Consider the following 22,590-nt stretch of genomic DNA (forward strand, 5'->3'; position numbering starts at 1 on the left):
GGTGTGCATATTACACCTAGACAGCCCTCACATGGTGTATATATTACATCTAGACAACCCCCACACGGTGTACATATTACACTTAGACAACCCCCACATGGGTGTGCATATTACACCTAGACAACCCTCACATGGGTGTGCATATTACACCTAGACAGCCCCCACACGGTGTGCATATTACACCTAGACAGCCCCCACACGGGTGTGCATATTACACCTAGACAACCCCACACGGGTGTACATATTACACCTAGACAACCCCACACGGTGTGCATATTACACCTAGACAGCCCCCACACGGGTGTGCATATTATACCTAGACAACCCCACACGGGTGTGCATATTACACCTAGACAACCCCACACAGTGTGCATATTACACCTAGACAGCCCCCACACGGTGTGCATATTACACCTAGACAGCCCCCACACGGGTGTCCATATTACACCTAGACAACCCCACATGGGTGTACATATTACACTTAGACAGCCCCCACATGAGTGTACAATTTACACCTAGGCACCCCCAACACAGGTGTCCAGAGCCCAGAAAAAAACTTGAGACAGGCAGAACTGACTCCACAGCCAAACGTAGAGAAGCAGCCACATCAAAGATGGTAGGAAGGGCGGAGACACGGCCTAGAGCCGATGGGCCCACAGGACCAGGTGCAGGGAGCGGCGAAGAGGAAACCCCTGGGCAGACCCCCAGAACCCACATGGGAAGAGAGATCACCATTTGTCTGTGAAAACCAGACGGGTCTCCATTGAGAGCTCTTCCTCAGTCCAGCGGAGCTTACCCCCAGACACGTTGGGACTCAGTAGCTCTGCGCCGGCAGAACTGGAGGGTGACAGGACACGGAGACCCACCCGTAACAGACAGCATAGCAGCCTTGTGGACGTACAGCCCAGAAGCAGCAGGCTGATGATGGGCCTGGGGTGTTCATGAAGATGGATTACTGATCTCACAGCATGCACTGGAAGCCAGAGATCCCTGGAAGATTCCAGAACAAAAGAGCTCGCAGGTGCCATCTCCCTCCACCACTCCCCAGCCCAGACCCAAAAACCTGTGGGAACCAGCACAGAGTGAACAGTCTCCACCTTGCTTGGTAATAGCTTCCACTGTGTCCTGTACTCTTTTGAGGACCTGCCCCTCCCCCCCACCTTGGCCTCGGCAGATTTGTGGGGCAGCTGCAGGCCCCCTCCTACGATGGACCAGACCTCGCTAGCGCTGTGCCCCCCGCTCCCATGCTCTTCTGCAGACCCACCCCATCCGTCCGGCCCACCTCTGGGAGTTTTCCTTGTGCACCGCAGGTCCCCGGCGGCAGTGGACCAGCAGGGACCTTGCTGGCACCGAACCCACCTCGGAGCTCTCCTCTGAATCTCCCCCTCTAATGTGCCCTTGGCCCAAGCCCATCCAAACCAGTGCCATGAGCCTGGCGGTGAGCAAGCAGCTCAGAGACCAGCACCTCTCCAAAGTGAGCCTGCCCCAGGACAGGGCACTCACCACACATACCAGTCCGACGGCGGCTCCAGCAGCGGGCAGGGGTCGGACATCTGGCTGGACTGCAGGACCCGCCCACCAACACACATGAGCTTCTGAGGAGACAACGCAGGAAAAGCACCCCGCGGCTACATTGGGGGCCAGTGCTTGGTCTGATTCAAGCCCACGGAGGCCCGACTGGCCAGCTACCACCATGGAGACCAAACGCTGTCCAGAACAGGCACGTAAGAGCCACTGCAGACTGAAGGAAACAGTGCCTAGGCCACAACCGTAGGGCACACGCAGCACACACAGGTGAGGCCCCTGAACTGCCAGGCCCCACGGGACAGGGGCGCTGCACCACGGCGCACTGCAGAGCCTCTTCCCCAGGCCACGACTTCCAAGACGAGACACTGACCTTCCTAACACACGGAAACAGAATTAGACAAAATAAGAGACAGAGGAGTGTATCCCAAAGAAAGAACAGGGCAAAACCACAGCGAGAGCTAAATGAAATGGAGATAAATAATATCCCTGACTGAGAATTTAAAGGAATTGTAATAAAAACACTCAGCAGACTTGAGAAAAGAGTGGAGGACCTCAGTGAGACCCTCGACAAAGAGAAAACACAAATAAGGAACGAATCAGAGATGAAGAACCTACTAACTGAAACAAAGCGCACACGCGAGGGATAAACCATAGATTAGAGGAAGCAGAACGGATCAGTGACCTGGAGAATAGGAAAAGCAATCAAGTTGAAAAGGGGACAGAAAAAGAATAAAAAATGAAAAAAGACTAAGGGAAGGAACTCAGCAACACCATGAAGTATCACAACATTCGTATTATAGGGGTCCGGGGCGGGGGGCAGAAAATTGATTTAAAGAAATAATAGCTGAACACTTCCCAAATCTGGAGAAAGAAACAAAAATCCAGATCCAGGAAGCACAGAGAGCCCACCCCCCCACAAAATTAACCCAAGGAGGTCCACGCCAAACTACTAATTAAAATAGCAGAAAATACTGATAAAGGGAGAATTTTAAAGGAGAAAACAGTTACATACCAAGGAAATCCCGTAAGATCATCAGCAGAAACTTTGCAAGCCAGAAGGGAGTGTCATGATCTAGTCAAGGTGCTGAAAGGAAAAACTTGCAGCTAACAATACTCTACCCAGCAAGGCTGTCATTCGGAATAGAATGAGATGAAATTCCCCAAACAAACAAAAGTTAGAGGACTTCATCGCTGTAAGAAGTGTCCAAGAAAGACCTTACGCAGAAGTAAGAAAGGCAAGAAGCACAAAAGCAGTAAAATTAAGCATACCTATAAAAATCAGTCAAGGGATTCACAAAATAAAGGGACGTGAAGTATGACACCATATACCTAAAAGAGGAGTAAACATTTAATGCCTTTAGAATGGATTCAAACGTATGTGACCAACAACTCAGCAGACTGCTCTCTCTAGAAGACAGGACACAGAAACGTAACGACAACCACAAACCAGACCCCGGTCATACACACGTGAAAATAAAGCACTCCACGTGTGTCACTAAAGAAGCCAGCATACCGTGAGAGAAGAGAGCAAGAGAAGATCTACAGAAACAACCATAAAACAAGTAACAAAATGACAATACAAATCTAGAATTACTTTAACATAAATGGACTAAATGCTCTAATCAAAAGACACAAGATGACACAATGAGTTAAAAAAAGAAAAACATTTAAATCCTGCCTCTAAGAGACTCATTTCAGACCTAAAGCCACAGGTAGGTTGAAAGGAAAGGATGGGCTCGCTCCACGTGGATCCAGTGGGTTGTTGGAGTCTGTGAGCCCGAGTTTAGGCTGGCCGGGCCTCTTTCGAACTAAAGCCCTTTGCTTTTGCATGCGTGCTTTGGCCTCCCTGGCGGTCTCTGGTTTTGGGGGGCGATATTAAAATCTGGGTACAACATAATGGGGGCTCTCCCGGGATATCCACCCCTCAGAGCTCCTGGGACCCCAACACGTTGGGCCTAATTGCTGGCGGGTGAGTGCACTCATTTCTTGTCTGTGTCTTAAGTCTTTCTTGTTTGTCTGGTCGGTTCTTTGTGTGCGCGGGGCCTAGGCAGGAGGTGGCCGAAACGACCTCCGTGGGTCCCAAAGGAGCCAGGTGGACGCGCCATGGAAAAGCTCGGGGCCGTGGGTGCCAGGAGACGAGGACCGGAGAGGGATTCAGCCTCCAGCACCCCTTTTTCGTTCGCTCTAAGGCAAACCCAGGGAGGGATTCAGCCTCCGGAGCCTCTTGTGGTTTGGTTGCAACAGCGTTCATTCAGGAGTGAGGATTAAAAGTCCGGAGAGGGATCAGGCCCTCCGGCGTTTGTTGAAGCCCAGGGGGCCAAGGGGGGGGCAGTTGGAGTTTGACTCCCTTGGTCCAGGGGGTCCCCACTGGTGGCAGCAGTGTGACCCCTTTAGGCACAGGGGAAGACTGGGGCAGGTCTCCTCTTGTCGGACGGACTCCAGAGTATACACGGGCGAGGGCAGGTTCCGTGGCTCTGGTGTGAAAACGGCCTGCTGGCAGGGGAGACTGGGGCTGGAGTCAGTCAGTCTCCTCTTGCCAGGATTCTGGTGGCCCTCTGGAACAGGTCGTGCACCGGCGGCGCAAGGGAAAGCTGGGTGCCCTTGGCTTGGCCATAGAGCCAACTTGCGTCTGTCTCTTTGTGCATCTGCTTATGGTGTGGTATGTTTCTCTGGGTGCTTTGTTTGTGTAAGTCCTCCTCGGGAGGGAGGCAAAGTGTTTGAATTCCATGGGAAAGCGTCGTTACCTGTTTGCATTCGCAGAGATACAAGTGGCAAGTGCGGCATCTGTCTGAGATACAGGTGTGGGTAGGGCACTCACTCGCGTTTGTGTAAGGTTTGAGAGAGGGTCAAGTCGCGCGGCGCTTGCAGGGACCCCGAGAATGCACAGGTTAAGATTCAGGTGAGACATCAGGCGGGTTTATGTGAGGCACACACACACCTGAAGGGGGATCAGGCAAAAGGTCAGGCGGGTCGGCAGCAGTCCCGCCTACACCTGGAAAAGAGATTAGTTCCGTGGCTCTAGGGCTTCTGTTGGAGACTCTTGCGTATACCTCTCTGTGCCTCTGTTTGTCTAAATATAACTTTTGTTGTGACTCTGACGAGAACATGGGACAATCTACTTCAAACCCCTAGATCTTTTTTGCAGGAACAAATGGCCGACCTTCAACGTTGGATGGCCAGAAGATGGAACCTTCAAACCCTGGTTAAAATGTTTTCTTCTAGGATCTTAGCGGCCAAGAAACTTACTGCCGCTGGAGAAACCAAAAGTATCGGAGCTCTTCAGTAAATTTCTGGCTTCCCCCGCACTTTCTGCACCTACTTGGGTGTGATATGCCTCATTGTCTGCTCCCAGCCTCGGGGGCTAGAGCAAAGGCACTCCCAGGGACGGCTAGGTTTTGGGAGCTGGGGAGGCACTCTTGCCTTTTCTGCCACCCTGAAAATGGCGTCCCTAATCTGTAAGAGTCCCCTGTTAGAACGTCCGGAGGTGAGCTAGTTTATCATCTAAATTCTAAATGCACATGTGCTTTTGTCTGGGGAATTACGTGGAAGCCTGGAGTCATGACTTCCCACCCAGGGCCACACCGAGACGTCAGTTGGCCGTTTAGTAAATCTATGAACACCTGTTTTGTGGCCACTTCTGTACTTGTTTGTCCAGCTGTTACTGTCGTTGTTTTTGGTCTGGTCTGTGGAAAGTCTGTGGGAGGGAATGTAACAGCCTCTGGTGTGTATGTGAGTGTGAGTGGGCAGCTCGGTCCGGCTCGCCTGCCGAGTTTGGGTCTGTAGCTCCACGGGTGCGCATCCTTAAGATCATAGGATGAAGTCTGTAGATGCTGGTGCTTTTGACTTGTGGCAAAACAACGGGATATTTGAAACTGATAAAAAGCTACTTTGTACTTAATTGGTTCATAAAATTTTCATCTAAGAAAAGTTCTGGTATAAACATCTTTCAGTTGGTCACTAAGTCCTCAATTGGAGACTAAGTTTTCTCAGAGTTAAAATTCTACTAAGTGTAATTTAGACTGATGGGAAAAAAAATAAGAAAAGCAACCCTATCTGCAGGAAACTGAGGATATGTAAGAAAGATATAAGAAATAAAAGTGCATTTTGGTTGAGAGTAAAAGTAATTTTGTCTTAGGGAAAAAGTTTAAAGGCAAAGCAAAGTTGCCACAGGTTCCTGTAGGGAAATCACTGAAAAGAAATTTTATGTGTAAGGTTAAGATAAATAGAATATTAAAGGTATATTGGTATAAGGTTGAAATTCTGCTTTTCTCTTTCAAAAGCCAAGTTTTTCCGGACCTGTGGTCTGCTCTTGTTAAGACTATGTAAATGAAGGGTTTCTCTTTTGTCAAGAAGACAAAAGGTTTAGGTCTTATCTTTATCAGGTCTTTGATTGCTTAGTTAAAAAGGTGGAATTCACAGATATGCAACTAAACAAAATGTTCAGCCCCTGTTAACGTTTCAGGTTATCTCTCTGGAGTTTAGCAGGCCAGCTCAGGAAAACCCTCAACCTGGTGAGGTGATCCAGATCCAGTCGATCGGCTTGAACTGATCTTCAAAAAGACTTTGACTCCAGGGATCTCCAGCCCTGCTCCAGCCACACCCCAGAAGCTGGCTGGTCTAGCATGGCAGAAGCCTGAGGAATCACCGGTCCAGTAAAATAAACTGTCCTCTTTCCCATCGGACTGGCAAATGTTGCCCCAGAAAGCTGGGGGAACAGCAAAAGTTCCTGATAGGATGTTCTGTTGGTATTAATTGCCTCTGATCTGGGCATGGGATTTTAACATGGCAAAAGCTAAGGGGAGCCTACGCCTCTACCGCCAGACTCTAATGGGGGGTCTTTGAGTGGCCACTAGACGGCCCGCCAATTTGGCTAAGGATAGTAATACAAAATCATAAAGGCGTATTGCACTTATACGCCCAAGGATCCTGAAGAAACTGGCTGTCATTCTTACTTTTGTAAACCAGGCAGCACCAGATATTAGAAACCCTAAAAGAGACCCTTACCAAATTAACCATGAAGACTGGTAGAAATTGGCTAAACTCTCCTTCCCTTTGCCCTTTATAGGGTTGAAATTCCCCTTACACCAAGGAGGGCTACGCAAGGCTTTAGAGGAACAATGTTACTTCTATGCCAACAGCTCAGGAATTGTACAGGATAGTCTAGCTGTGGTTCACGGCCACCACGAGAGAGGAGAAAAATGAGGAGCCAAAACCAAAATTGGTATACTTAAAATCATAGCATTTGTCAAAGAGCAGGTAAATGCTATTCTGTTAATGGTCTTAAGAGCATGTAGCCTTAAACCAGAACAATAGTAACATAGCTGGCCCAGGAGTGGGTCAGTTACAAGACAGAGGGGGGAATGTAAGGATACAGGTCTGATTCAAGTTTCCCCTCTGACCTTGAAGGCCAGCTAACACCATTCACATTTCTGGGGGCGGGCCTAAAGATGGAGGCTAAGGCTAGTCACACCCTACATGAGGGTCCTGGGCCCACTCTGTAATTGGTTAAAGTTACTGTCAATGATGTGATGCTATAATGACTGGACCCCTGTACCTGTGTCACAATTTCCTGTAACTCCCCCTTCCCAAACTCATAAAAGGCCCTGCCATGTTCGGGGCTCGCTCCACGTGGATCGGTGTGTTGTTGTCTGTGAGCCCGAGTTTAGGCTGGCTGGGCCTACATTCGTAACAAAGCCCCTGCTTTTGCAAAAAAAAAAAGAAAAAAGAAAGAAAGAAAAGGATGTCAGATATTTCTCATGCAAATGGAAATGAAAAGAAAGCCAGGTAGCAATTCTTAACAGACAAAATAAACTTTAACACAAAGACTAAAACAAGAAACAAAGAAGGACAACATGCACTCATAAAGGGGGCAATCCAGCAAGACAACTGTAAATATTTATGCACCCAGACACACAGCAGCCAGTAACAACACCCATCAAGGAAGTAATCAATAGTAGTATGTTAACGGTGGGGAATGGTCATCCAAGCAGCAAATCAACAAGGAAACAATGGCTCTGAGTGACACACTGGACCAGATGGATCCATTTCATCATAAAACAGCAGAGCGTACATGCTTTTCAAAGTGCACATGGAACATTCTCCAGAATAGATCACTTACTAGGTCACAAAACCAGTCTCAACAAATTCAAAAAGAGAGAACTCATACCGTGCATCTTTTCCAACCACAGCACTATGAAACCAGAAATGAACCACAAAGAAAAATTTTGAAAGGCCAAAAGTAAATGGAGGTTAAACAACATGCCACTAAATAATGACTGGGTCAACTAAGAAATCAAATAATACATGGAAACAAATGAAAGTGAAGACACAACAGTCCAAATCCTTTGGGATGCAGCAGAAGCGGTTCCAAAAAAAGTTTACAGCGATACAGGCCTACCTCAAGAAACAAGGCAAGTCTCAGATAAACAACCTAACTTTACACCTAAAGGAGGTAGAAAAAGAACAAACAAACCCCCAACCCAGTAGAAGGAAAGTAATCTTAAAGATCACAGGAGAAATAAATGACATGGAAACATAAGGAAAAAAGAACAGATCAATGAAACCAAGAGCTGATTCTTTGAAAAGATCAATCAAACTAATATACTTTTGGACTGTTGGAAGGAAAAAAATAAAAAAAAAAGAGGACTGAAATCAACAAAATCAGAAATGAAAAAGGAGAAATAATCAAAACCACAGAAACACAAAGGATCATATAAGAATATTATGAAAAATTAAATGCCAACAAACTGGACAACCGGGAAGAAATGTTTAAATTCCTACCAACATAGGACCTCCCTAAACTGAAATACCAAATTTGAGCACACCAATTACCAGCAAGGAAACTGCATCAGTAGTCAGAAAAGTCTCAATAAACCAAAGTCCAGGACCAGATGGCCTCACGGGTGAATTCTACCAAGCATTCAGAGAAGAGTTAATACCTATTCTTTTTAAACTATTCCAAAAAATAAGAGGAGGAGGAAATTCACTCCACGAGGCCAGCATTACCCCAATACCAAAACCTTAAAGACAACTACAATAAAAGAAAACCATAAGCCTTTATCTATAAGGAACATAAATGCAAAAATCCTCAAGAAAATATTAACAAACTAAATTCAACTATACATTAAAAAAATCATTCACCACCATCAAGTGGGATTTTGGTGTCAGTGGGGCTCAATATGCTACATCGCATCAACAAGGAAAAGGGTAAGAACCATTATGACCATTTCAATGGGTGCAGAAAAAGCATCTGACACACTACAACCACCATTCATGATAAAAACCCTCAACAAACCAGATCTACAGGAGACATACTTCAACATGATAAAGGGCATGTATGAAAAACCCACAGCTAAAACATCCTCAACGGGGACAACCTGTGAGCCTGCCCCTAAGGTCAGGAATGAGACAGGGATGTCCGCTCTCTCCGCTTTTATTCACCACAAGTCCTAGGCACAGAATCAAACAGAAGGAAACAGAAGACTTCCAAAGTGGTAAGGAACAAGTCAAAATTTCACTATTTGCAGATAACAATGCTAGATATAGAAAACTCTAAAGACTCCACCAAAACTACTAGATCTGATCAGTGAATTCAGTAAAGTCACAATACAAAATCAATGTACAAAAATTTGTTGCATTTCTAGTGACTAAAAATGAAACAGAAGAGAAATTAAGAAAATAGTCCCGTTTACAATTGCACCAAAAATATTAAAATACCTAATAATAAACAATTAAGGAGGTGAAAGACACATACTCTGAAAATTATACACGCCTGCTCTACACTTTTCGTTATCTTCCACAGTAAAAAGTAAAAAACAAGACCAAACAAAAAAATCCTACTGCGTGCTTGTTAAGAGCACCCCTTCCCCACCCCCGACGCCACCCCCAGTGATCTCTGCGCACCTGACACCTGCTCTGGGCCGTGCCCGGAGTCCCCGCCAGTGCCACTGCAGGTGGCCCTGGAGACGCAGCGTGAGGGACGCTGGGTGGGGGCCGCGCTGCCTGCCGGTGCCTCAACCACTGTGCTGCAGCTGAATCCGCTGCGTTCAGGCCTCGTGGGGTTGATGCCGGGCTTCTAGTAAATGTCACCATCACCATGAAACTGTCACGTAACCTTCCTCGGGCCGAAGCCACGAGAATGCGATTTAGAAACTGCTCACTACGTACCACTCAGCAGCCCGTATAAAAATCATCCACAGGAGAAACAGCATTTCCAGTTTTCAGCTTCAAAAATATGCCCCCTGCACCCCCACCTCCTCAGGAATGGCTGAAATGAAGATCAACGTGACCAAGTGTCGGGGAGGACGGGGACCCACCAGTGGGTGTCGGACAGCACACAGGCAGTATGCGGACGGTCTGGCACGGTTATAGACTACGTAACTCCCTACCACGTGGCCCAGCAGTTCCACTCCCAAGAGAATCGAAACCAGACACTCAGATACTGGTACCTGGACGTGACACAGGTCTCATTCCCAACAGCCAAGAGGTGGCACCCCGGCCTGCCCGTCGAAGGGTGAGCGGGACGAGCGGGTATGACGGTGGCCATGGGCCGCGACTCAGCCGGGAGAGCCATCGAATGCTGGTGGAGCCACGCACCAACACCCGATGCGGTTCGCTACGTGAGCGCGGACTGCCTCCAAGGGCACACGACAGCCCCGTCCACCGACACAACACGTCACGTCAGGCAGGCCACGCAGAAAACGCCCGCTGTGGCTGCCAGGGGCTAGGGAACGTGCGGCTCAGAGGGTAGGGGTGACCCTCTGGCACGACGGAAACGCGGGGCCAGAGAGACGATGGCTAACAACACTGCGGAAGAACTCCATGCCACTGAACTGTGCGCCTCAAACGGCGCAGTTCTGTGTTCCTCGAATGTCACCTGAATAAAAACAGAAAGGAACTACAGACACACATGACAACGTGCAGGAGTCTCGAAAACGCCCTGGTGAGCGAAGGAGCGTGTACCGTAGAGTCCCTTCACGTGAAGCGCTCAGACACGACCGACGATCGTGCGGCCAACGAGAGTTGCATGGGGGGCACCCCGGGCAGGGCGGGAGGGAGCTCCCGAGGGTGCTGATGGGAGTCTGGGTCCCACAGGTCCGCACGTGCCGCAATTCTGCAAAGAGCCCACCCAGGATGTGTGCGCCTCGCTGTATGCACGCTTCTCCTCCGAAGAGGAAATGACCCATAAATGGAGACTGAACTCTACCTGACGCCGCGCACACTCCCACATGGAGAAGCAACATCAACCAAGATCTGTGACTTGGAAATACAACAACAACATGATGTGGGGACAGGTCAGGGTCACCAACCTGTGCTTTAAAAGGCCAGAGAGTAGATATTTCAGGCTCCTGGGCATCTGAATGTTCCAAGACTTAGCTGTCACTTCTAAGTCATCACTGTTCAGGAACTTACAAAAATCTAGTTTTCTGAACCATTCCTAAACACACAGTTCTGGGCCATCAATTACATGCACGGAGTTGTATGACCATCACCACTGTCTACTCCCCAAGGTTTTCATGCCCCCACTGAAAGTCTGTCCCCACAGAACATTAGGTCCCCATCCCCCTCAACTCCCAGGATCCTCTATCCACTTTCTGTGAATCTGTTTATTCAGGACGCTTCCCGCACTGTGTGCCCTTGTGGGGCTGGCTGGTTTCAGCTGCATCACGTCTGCACGCTCCCCCACGCCGGAGCAGGCGGCAGCGGCCCCTTCCTGGTCAGGGCTGAGCAGCAGCCACCGCACGGTCTACACCTGGGGCCCACCTCTAACTGCCGTGAATAACGCTGCAGCAAACAGGGCTTGCAAGCGTCCAAGTCTGCTTTCAACTCCTCCGGGTGCCCAGAGGAGCGGAATTGCCGGGCACGTGACAACTGTCCACTTAGCAGTGAGGGGCTGCCAGCCTGCTCCCCAAGTTAGTCTCTGCACCTCCCACGCCCAGAAGCCCCCATCGCCCCAAGTCCCCACCAGCACTTATGACCTCCCACACGTGACTACAGCCCCGCCAGCAGGCTCGCCGCGCTGCTGGCTCGCACCTGTCCGGCGACTGATGCGTGGAGCATCTTGTGGAGCAAAGTCAACTGTTCAGCCTGCTTTCAGTGGGTGTTTATTGCTGAGTTGTGGGAGGAGTTTGTAGATCTTTGGATATCAAGCCCTTTTCAGATACATGATTTGCAAATATTTTCTCAGATTCTGCAAGTAACTTATCTTTTCACTTCCTTAAAAATGTCCTCTGGCACCAGATCCTTGATCTACCTTTACTCGTGTGGCCTGTGCTTTTGGTGTCCTGTTCACTGTCTAATTACAGGTCATGAAATCGACCTTTGTCTTCTTCTTAGCATTTTATGGGCTTAGTTCTCCTATTCGGTCACTGCCGCCTTCTGAGGACAATGACGTATGTGGGGTGAGCAGGAGCCAGCTTTCCGTGGCGTGTGGAGTCCCGCGGCCCCAGCAGCATCTTTACAACTGCTCCTTGTGCTTTTCCTGAACACATTTCTTCACAAGTTCACTGGGCACAGAGACATGGGTTTATTTTGGACTCTCGATCCATCCCACTGGTCTCCTCCTCACCCAGCACCAGGAGGTTTGGGCTCTACAGAGACACCTCTGATTGCAGGAGAAGGCCGTCCCAGAGCGGCGGGGGCGGGAAGAGCCTTACCCGAGACCACCGCCGGCCTGGAGGACGCTCGCGCGCCCTGGCGGTGCTGCTGCTTTTCCAAGGCCGCCAGCACCCCACCCAAGTCCAGCTGCACCGGAATCTGGCTCTTCTTCCCACTGCTCTTAGAGGTATTCTAAGGAATTAAAAAACCAAAAGTTTATTTAGAATAATACTTCTTACAAACTACGTTTCATGTTTATGAGTCATCTGTCATATAAGAAATAAATAAAATGAAACTGATTTACAGCAACTATAAAACCATTTAAAAATTAAAGAAAAACCCAGACAATCCCACATTATCTTTCAGTAGAACTACCATGGTTGTTTATTTCCTCCTCCTTCAGAGCCCTGGGTTTATATTAAACCAGCAACGTTTCTGCCTACAGGTACACTGTGAGTACTGTGTGTGCATGCCTACGGATAAAACACACGACCGGCAGGAAGTCTCTGGCAACACAGGTCCGTGTGTGCGGCGGAGCGAGCGGCATTACTGGCTCCCTGGTAGCCCGGCCCGGCCCTGGCTGCCCAGGCGAGCCACCTGATGCCGTGAAACCACGGGGGGGGGGAATTCCTATCACAGGCGGCAGGGGAGCAGGAGAGTCAGGCACAGAGTGGGAGACACGCAGCCCATAGAACCCGTCTGGGAGGCTGGTGCACGCCCACTCCTGCCATCCTGCCCGGATGAGCGCCCACAACGGGCGAGGGCAAAGGGCCACACGGACGCACCGCAGGGACCTCCGCCAGCAGGGGTGGAAGGTGACCCAATTGTAACCCAGGAATCCCGTTACTCTGCACACGGGCTGAGAATTTTACTTCCCAAAAATGTGTAAGTCATGACCCCACCTCAAAAGGCTATAGGACAATGAAGATGCTGGGGACGGGAGAAGAACAGGCCAAGTGCAAGCTGTCCACCTGGGTGGCGAATCCATGGCGGGGTGGGGACTCAGAAGCCAGCTCTTTGCCTCGTACGGCTCTTGGAGGCTCCCTCAGTTTTGCTCCATCAGACACTGCTGCCTCACAAAGGGATTCCTGTTTCCCGAATAAACGGAGTCCACTTACTCCCTTAAAGTCCAAGTGTCCTCAGCAGTCTGCGTCCCCCCTTTCTGATGCAGCAGTGGCAGTCGGAACAACAGTCTCGTGATAAAGATGAGGAAATGTCTGAGCTTAGAGCACGTTTATTTCAACATGCTGGATCGAGTCTCCGCTGGAGGAAGGAATCACAACCAACCACCTGCCTTGACACATACCCAAGTCTGGAAACCAGCTGTTCTCAAGAGTTTAGCCAGGCGAGGCAAGTCAAGCCCAGAGCAGGGACGGGTGCAGTCGGGCGGTTACCTGTGGCTGCTGCCTGGATGGAAATCTCGGACACGTGCCTCGGTCTCTTCTCTCAGACGCCGCCGTCAGATTGGGGAACTCCTCGGCATCCTAAGGAAACCACACGCCCTTTAACCATTGGCGGATCACGAGAGGCAGGTGTGCGTGCGTGCAAGCCCTCCCTCGCTCGTGTTCTTCTGTGACAGCTCCCACACGAGGTCTCACAAGCAACTACACCAGCCCCCAAACCGCCGGACTCTCAGAACAGACGTGAGGTGCGCAGCCGTAATCCCGCGCCCCGAAGAGGACACGAGGCCCCCAGCCCCGGGCACAGGCCTCACGGGTGCTGCCGTACGGGAGCCTGTCAGGCCAGACTCAGGGGACGGGAGCTCCCTGCCACATGTGCGGACCCCAAGCCAGGTAACAGAAAACAGGGCGGAGGGCCTCTAAGACGATGGTCACGTCTTTTAAAACCATCTTGAGTGCTTCTGTGAGCACCTCGGGTGGGAAACGTGAATTCCTTGTTGGCACAAACCGATGCTCTGCCAGGGTCGTGGGTCTTCCAACACAAGACCCCAGCTCCTTGAGGGAATGCTCTGGGGAACCTGGGAGCCCCCTGGGGGGGCAGGAAAGTGTCAGGTTGGGCCCTGAGCTGGAGGCCAGGCAGCAGCGCTGAGACATACTACTGCCAGGCCAAGAGCCGGGCCACGGAGGCTGGACTGAGCTGGAACCCAGCAGGACTCTGTGTAGGACATGGAAAAGCCATTCACAGAGCAATGCTGGCAGCTCATGGTACCCCGCGGCCGGGGCCCCCGACAAAGCCTTCAGGCCGAGCAAGGGGAGATGGGTGAACAAGATACCGAAGGTGAATCCGGACACAAGTCTGTGTCTAGACCATTCTCACACTCACTCTAACGTGGCTGGGGGGCCGCGCCGGGCCGCCACAGTGGAGGAGATGGGGGATGGCTATTTTCTGTACCCCTGGGCAGATTATTAAAGTAACTACTGGAGACTTTCCCTTCAGAAGCCAGTGTGGAACCCACATTTCTATTACGACAGGCCCGATTTTACATCGTACAAGGTGAGCAATAAACATAAATGTGAAATGTACTTCAATCCTTGGTGGCTCTTGGACGGTCAACACTTCATATTTTGATTTAGGCTTTTCTTTCTTTTTCTTATGCTTTCTTGAGGCTTCATTTTGCTCAGGATCACCACCTTGTGACGCTTTGGACTAGAACAAAAAACAGCAAAAAATCATGGGTTTTATGGCATTCGGTAGAGTGCTTACTTCCGTGAGTCAGAGCAAACTTGAGAAATGAGGCTGTGCAACCACGTGGCGACTCTGCTCCGAGTCTGGCTGCTCACTCCCCGTTTTCCGGAGAGCCTGTGTGCAGCAGACCAATCGCTTAGTCGACTGGGCCACCCAGGCGCCCCCAGCAGAGTAATCAGGGAAACCAAGTCTGTTGGAATAGCTGTCACGTCCAATTATTCCCAAACTGGTAGATGTGGACACAACCTACTTTTGAGCCAGAGATCGTCTCTAATACCGACTCGAAGTCTTTTCAAACCCTGTGTGCCCCTTCTGGCACCACAGCCCAGTGATCTCCAAACTGCACATCGGAAGCGTCGTGGGGTCTTCAGATGGGACAGCCACCTGGGCCCGCCCCACACCTGCTGTGACCCCACTGCTCCCACTCTCCCTCAGCCCTCTGGCCTTTCTTCAATCAGGTCAAATGCACCTTGGCCTCAGGGCCTTTGCACTTGCGCCCTCACTCCAGCTCAAGAGCCACCTGCCTCCTCGGAGCCTCCCCCGCGGCCCCCCCCAGGCTTGAACCACTGCCTGATGCACAGTGCGGGGCTGTCAGTGGAGGCGCTGAGAGAGCGGGGCTCAGGCAGCGTCTGGGGCCCTGCTTCATCCCCAGCGGGACCAGGAAGAACTTTTTCCCACTGACCTACAGGAGCTGCCTGCAGAATCTTACTAAGTGACAAGGCAACTCTGAAGGATGGCATGTACAGAATAAACTCATTTTTGTCTAAAAAAAGAAAACAAAAAGCAAAACAAAAAATCTCTATTTGTTGACACTTTAGGGAGCGTGAGGTAGGATACACCCCAGGTTAACACAGGGTTCCCTGAGGGGGCTGCAGGGGGGGGGGGCGGCGAGGACCTTGTTCACAAGCAGGTCCTTGCCATATCTCATTCTGATGTACTATTATTTTGGTAGTAAAAATCCACAGCACAGAGATTAGGGGGAAAACCCACCGTGACCTTGTCCCCATTACACACGAGATGAGGTGCTCTGGGTTCTCAGACCACAAGCAACTCCAATGTTCTCATCTTTATCTTAGAACTTTTCTGAAACAAACTTTCCTTACACCTACAATTAAAAACCAGTGTTTAGAAAGACTAGAAAATCAAAACCTCCCACGCTAAGAACTTAACCGTGCCCCAGGAACACTGGCTCGGGCAGCCGAGGGGAGGCGGGGTCCCGGCCACGGTTCACAAAGCCTGACCTCCCCGTGCCTGTCGCCAGCACCCCTTCCCTCCGTCAAACTACCATCACTGCACGGCTCCCTTTTGCGAGGGACGGTGACACCCGGGATATCAGACAGTATCCTCGTGCTCAAAAAGACGGGCCATCATCGCACTAAACAAATACAGCCAATTACCATCTGAAACGGTGTTATCAAAACACGACAAAAATCAAGAACAAAATCTAGACCCATAACAAAGTCTGGTCAAGAAGTGAAGAGACCAATAGAAATGACAGCTCCAAATCACTTGAAGGGAAAGGGAAAAACGGATTCTGAAACGCTCTCTTACATCAAGAAAGCTGAGTTAACCCAGACTCCGTGACACAGAGCTGATCACAAAGCGTGGAACTCGACGGTTTGCTGTCACTGCCCTAGCTGCTCAGAGCAGCTGGAATTCGACAGACGAAGAACGAGGGGAGGAAAAGACAGGACCTCAGACACCAGAGGACGAGCTTCCACCAACGCCTCTCCGTCAGGCTTCACGCCTGCTCACAGACGCCGCGACCGCGGGTCTGGAACGGACAGGGCCCCTCCCCCTACAAGCTCCCGCTCGCGTTCCCGGACTGGGGTTCGAGTTTCTCCCAGGCTGCACGTGGGACCGAACCAGACGGGGACTACGGCACAGAGTGGGACACTCCGCTAGGGGCTGGGAAGACATGAAAAGACTCTCCGGTCAGTGGCGGAGCAGACCAACATAACCCAAGCGGGACACATACCTTTTTAGTCGGGTAGACGGGTTTCTCTCTGCAGGAAGCGTCGGAAGAGAAAACTTCAGAGGGTGACATACTAGCACTTTTGGGGTCTGCTGATGAAGCCACCGTCTTTAGGTTTATCGTGGAAGTAACGTTTTTAGGGGTCGGTGGCCGTTCTGTAGATAATGTCTGCCGAACAACATAACCCATTGGTGTCCAAGATAACTCTGCTCAAAGACAACCAGAAGTGTTGTAAGAACACTTAGAAACCGCAAACACGTATCACGTGAGGCAACGACTCGGCAGAATGACACTCGGGCCGGAGCTCTACAGCTTCTTTTGGAGACAACCGTGCTCACTAAGCTTTCTTCCTGGAGTGTGTGTGCTGAATTCACTTGTGAGGCTTCATGCTCACAAGTTAAGCGGATTTCTACCTCGGGGGTGTGGTGGGTATACGAACTACAGTTTGGGTTAAAAAACAACAATCCACAGTTACGTCCACATAGTAAATGCACAGAATCAATGAGGCAAAGATGAAAATCTGGCCCTAACCTTGATATGTACCTTTATCAGCACAAATCAAAGCTCACGGCTCGAGCCTGCCTTGGGCTAATGCGCAGCACCACTCCTTGGTGCCCGTGAGACTCTCTGGGGACACCACGGGCCCCGGGCAGGCCCTGGCTTCCCCCAGGACGCCAGACAGAGCCGCACAGATTCGAGTCACCGCTGAAGTGAAGGCTGTTACTGAACCACGCACATACCAAATGTGAGAACGCAGAAGAAAACACACTTGTGTATACACCTAGAATAATTCTGTAAAAACCTCCTCTGTTAGGACAAGCTACTTAGACAAATTAAAGGCAGAACTACTGAACTCTCGGTGAATGCCACTTCAGGGACAGGCCAACAGCTCTCGGTGTGTCTGGGGCTCCCAAGACCCCAGCAGGGTCCACGGGGCCAGAAGGGACTCCCTGACATACAGGCCCCCCCTGCCCCTCCCTGCACCACCACCCCCGGGCCGCGGCTGGGCCTCCAGGAGGCTGCGGGGAGCCAGTGCTCGGAGAGCTGCAGAAGTGTAAGTCGAGGCTGCTCTCCTCGCTCTGCGGTTTTCGTCTTGAGAACGTCCTTTCTCACCAGAATGTGCGACGTTCACAGGGAACGGGCCTCCCGGGGTTACCGTAAGGTAATGAGTACTAGCTACGAACGCTGCAGATCGGGGCTGCAGTCACGCAGGCGAACAGGAGCCTCCGCGGCTTACTACAGGGTCTGAGGGTCCTGAAGCCCGAAACTGAGGTCCACTGGGGCAGGCTACACTTGAGGAGGTGGCTGTCCCTGAGTCCACACAACACCTCACTGCACCGGAGGAGCTGCACACACTTCTCTAGAACTCTCTGCTCCGGCCTTGCTGCCCTGTGCGCGCACACGGCCCAGGGCTCACCTCTGCCTCCCCGCCCCCGCCCCCCGCGGCCCCGCAGACGGAGGCCCTGCCGCTCTTACCTCTGGCGCACGAGGGGGGCCCGGCCACGGACCCGGCGGCCCGGGACTCGGCCGTGCGTAGGCTTCCCGCCGCTCCTGCACCCTATAAGGCAAAGCAGCATTTTCCTACTACTGCCATCTGAAAGCAGTCACTTCATTTTTCAGTATGGCGTCCCTTGCCGTTCTTAAAATCTGTAAAGTACGTGCTAATTAAAAATCCCAAGTAAGTGGGGCGCCAGGGTGGCTCAGCTGCTTAAGCGTCCTACTCTTGGTTTCGGCTCAGGTCATGATCTCGCCGTTTGTGAGTCTGAGCCCCGCGTGGGCTCTGCACGGACAGCGTGGAGCCTGCTTGGGATTCTCTCCCCCCACCCTCCCCCTACCGTGTCCTCACTATCTCCCAAAGTAAACAAACTTAAAAAATATATTTTTAATTCCAAATAAATAAGTAAACAAACAAGTGCATGATGCCAGCCTGACTCCCTGTGGGAGAAACCGTCCGCCGAGCGCAGCTGAGCCCCTTCCCTGCCAGGCGAAACGCGCCCGTGCACTGCTTTCACGTGCACCCGGAGAGGGGGTCACAGCACACGCGCCCCACCCCTTGCAAGGTACCAGAGTGACACGACCCCCACGCCCGCACACAGGCGCCCCGCCCCCATCACCTGCGGTCACAGGCCCCCATGTACCATAAGTTCCAGAAAGTCCATCTGAAGGTCCAGAGACAGTCAATGCACTCCTGTAACCCATGCACCCTCTGTAAAGCCAGGAAGGGCCACACATGGAACATACGGCGGTAGGTGACATGGGGCCACTGAGCACAAGACCGTTGGTGCTCAAGGCAAAAGGTAGTTGATCTTCAAACCTCAATGGGTTCAATTAAATTCTACAGCACACAGCCTTCAAAAATGTTCCCACTTTGCCATTTCGTTAAATCTGAGTCTAGTAAAAATAAAGTTATTTAAAGACAGCCTGTTCTTCTAATAAATAGAACTTATAGGCTCACCAATGCCAGTGAAACACCAGAAGTAGCTTACCAATTCAAGAACGATCATGTAAATTATACGTATCAATAAAGATTCCGTGCCACAGGTTTTCAAAAATATTTGGGACAAGGAAAAATGCCCAAAGTTTTAAAAACTGAAACATGGGCACCTGGATGGCTCGTTGGTTAAGTATCCAACTTTTGATTTTGACTCAGGTCATGGTGTGTTTGTGAGTTCGAGCCCCAAATCACCTGACAGAGTGAAGCCTGCTTGGGTGTCTGTCTGTCTCTCTCTCTCTCTCTCTCTCTCTCTCTCTCTGCCTCTCCCTCCCTTTCTCTCTGCCCCCTCCCTGCTCTCTCTAAAAAATAACAAGTATTAAAAAAACCCCAGCAAAATATAAAGTAAGAACCCAATACAAACCCCTACGTATGCATAACCTCACTGAGGGGAATTCTTCAATTCCCCCAATGTACCATTAAAAAAAGATTTAAGTACTTTACTCGGTTCTCTCTAGAACAACTTCAGACAACTACAGCTGAACCTTGGGCGACACAGGGACGGGGTGCTGACCCCCCGGGGTCCAGTCAGAAGCCCACATGTAACTCCAGACCCCCCCAAAAACTTAAGTACTGACAGCCGACCGCTGACCGGAAGCCCTACCATCACATGAAGGGTTAGCACACACATCTTTCCTAGGACGCAGAAAGCTGGAGAACCACAAGGAGGAAGTGTGTCCACAGCACTGCGCTCGTTTCACAAATAAACCCACAGGTAAGTGGAGTATACCCCGTGTTGTTCGAGGTCACCTGTTCACTTCGGTATCCCTCTTGTGTTTAAAGATACTAGGACTAAGGAAAAAGCTTCTTCAAGAAGGAGACGTTTTAAGACTCCACGTGTAGTTCAGGAGTGTGAGCACATCACAAGGCAGCGAGCGTGTAAACGTCCTGACACAGCAGGCATGGCCACTGCGTGTGCGAACCTGCAGTGCTCACGAGGAGCTGGTGACCCGGACAGAATGCCAGCCCTACCCGCTCATGGGCCTGGACACGCAAGGAGCACACGGGGAGCCCCGCACGCTCGCCTACTGCACACGTCCAGCCGGGGCCACACCAAGCGGAGAGCCTCGTCTCCCAGGTGGCCGGCCATCCCTGTCACAGCCGGGCCGCAGGGAAGCGCCGCGGGGCAGAGCCGGGTGGGGGACCCGAGCAGCCTCCACGCTCTGCTCTGCTCACGGGGCAGCGGACGGGGAAGCTGTCCCCCCCGCCTTGGTGCCCCTTCCTCCTTGCCTTCTCGCCCTCTGGCAGCAGAAATCTGTGACAAGCCATCTTCGGGACTACTGACCTGATCCCGGATTTCCTGCCACCTGCAGGGACTAAAACCGAGAGACGGGACGTCGAACACAGAGTATTTTAAAGTCACTAAGGGGCCAGCTAAACGCACATCCAGCAACCGTTCTGCGGAGCCCGCAGACGCCTCAGCGAGAGGCACGGGTAAAAAGCCGGGAAAACCCGACAGCTCCTCTCTGCGGTCTGAAACCTCAGCGCCTGGCAAGCGCGACGAGTTCCGTGGGCGCTGCCGAGCGGGCCGTCGGAAGCCCGGGGGCAGCGGGACCCTCGCCAGGACCGAGCGCGGCACAGGCGGCAGACGCGGGCAGCTTGTCAGGGGATTCTCCCAGAAGTGCAGCAGCACGGGGGGGCCCAGCACCCAGCCCCGCCGCCCCGTGAGGGCCCCGCCCAGGGGCGAAGGGGAAGAGGAGGCCCCGCGCTCACCTCTGCTGGCCCCACGGCGGGCTTCCCCACCTCCCCGAGGAGAGAGAGGTCGGCTGAGGCGGCGCGGAGAGGCCCCCACGGGGGCTGCTTCTGCAACTCTGCCAGCTCTCTCTTCTCTGGGCCCCGCAGCTCAGGAAAATCCAGCCTGGTAAATTCAAACTCCGGTTTGGAGGCAGATCCACTTTTCTCGACGATTCTGGACTTCCTGTCCGCCCGTCGGTGATAAGCATCTGTGTTTGCAGAACGAAAAGCGGGGTGACGACAGAGGGCCATGCGCCGACCCGTCCTCACGCCTCAGCTGCAGGGCGGGGAGTCTACACCGCGCCGCCATCTAGACGCCCTCGAGTTTGCCAGTGGTGCCGGCCTGCGCGACGGCGGGGCACGCCAGGCCCCGGGCAGCAGGCAGCACAGCACACGGCACACGTCAGGTGCAATTCTAAAGCTGCCGAACCAGTTCCGTGAACTTGACCTAGTCATGCTTCATCTACAGAGTTCCGGAAACTTAACAGGGATGCCAGCAGTTTTCTTTTCAATGACAAATCTTCTACGCTTGAGAGGAGTTTGGGAAGAAACCAAGTAAAAAAGTTGGAAGTTCTTTCCCATCTTTCTCCCTCAAAAACAGATGAATCCTGATGTGGGCTGTGACTCCACGAAGCGTCTGCATTTAATCATGAGGCCAGAGGGGCGCTCAGGGGGCTCAGTCGGTTAAGTGTCTGACTCTGGCTCAGGTCAGGATCTCACCGTTCAGGAGATTGAGCCCCGCATCGGGTTCTGTGCTGACAGCTCAGAGGCTGGAGCCTGCTTCCGGTTCTGTGTCCCCCTCTCTCTCTGCCCCTCCCCTGCTAATGCTCTGTCTCTCTCTCAAAAACAATAAATAATAATTATTTTAATCATCCAGCCAGAGTTATTATGGTTAACTGTTCAACTTCCCTTTCACGTTCTCCGTGCCAAATGGTTTCAGAGTGAGGTCAATGCAGAGAGAAAAGTTTATATACCAAGTAACAGAAGTCACATGTGTGAAGAAGTGACCGGTCCCAGAAAGTATGCTACTAAGAAGGCGTTAGCTCTTGGGACGCCTGGGTGGTTCGGCCAGTTGAGCACTCAACTCTTGGCTTTGGCTCAGGTCACGACCTCAAGTTTGGGGAGCCCGAGCTCCGTGTCGGACTCCGTGTTGGCAGTGTGGAGGCTGCTTGAGACTCACTCTCTCCCTCCCTCCCTCCCTCCCTCCCTCCCTTTCTCTCTCTCTCCCCCTCCCCCATTCATGCTCTCTCTCAAACTTAAAAAAAAAAATAAAAGACTTTAGCTCTATATAAGTTAGCCATTAAACCACACTGGTACATGATTTACAGGATAGAGCAAGACACCACACAGAGTCGCTACCTTTCAGCCGCAGCCTGGAACAGGACTTTCCAAGGCTGGAGCAGACACGTCCCCGGGTGGCCGCGCCGCCCCAGGTCTGCTGCTGCTCACGATGGGATGTGATCAGGAGACCCTCCCACCTATTACACAGCGTCCCAAGGGAACACCGGAGCAGTGCCGTCAGGAGCGAATGGGGTCGAACACAGTACAAAGGATGTGTCCCGAAGCCTGTGGTGTCACCTACTCGCCACGGGACTTTCGACGGGTTCCTGCACAGGACAGG

General features: G+C 51.6%; 1 protein-coding gene across 6 annotated transcripts in view; it reads right to left on the minus strand.

Annotated features, from left to right (window-relative positions):
- The window catches only part of SECISBP2 (SECIS binding protein 2), a 40,222-nt gene that overhangs the window by 12,511 nt on the left and 5,121 nt on the right, over positions 1–22,590 (minus strand). For 5 of the 6 annotated variants that reach the window (XM_029919417.1, XM_029919418.1, XM_029919415.1 and 2 more), the window contains 6 exons: positions 20,949–21,178; positions 18,221–18,302; positions 16,748–16,950; positions 14,608–14,730; positions 13,518–13,607; positions 12,183–12,315 (listed from right to left, as the gene is read on the minus strand). In XM_029919417.1, coding sequence (XP_029775277.1) covers positions 12,183–12,315; positions 13,518–13,607; positions 14,608–14,730; positions 16,748–16,950; positions 18,221–18,302; positions 20,949–21,178 — 861 coding nt within the window. The remainder of the gene's footprint in view (positions 1–12,182; positions 12,316–13,517; positions 13,608–14,607; positions 14,731–16,747; positions 16,951–18,220; positions 18,303–20,948; positions 21,179–22,590) is intronic. The other variant, XM_029919414.1, reaches the window with a different exon arrangement.

Source organism: Suricata suricatta, chromosome 13 (assembly GCF_006229205.1).
Source record: "Suricata suricatta isolate VVHF042 chromosome 13, meerkat_22Aug2017_6uvM2_HiC, whole genome shotgun sequence".
Lineage (NCBI taxonomy): Eukaryota > Metazoa > Chordata > Mammalia > Carnivora > Herpestidae > Suricata > Suricata suricatta.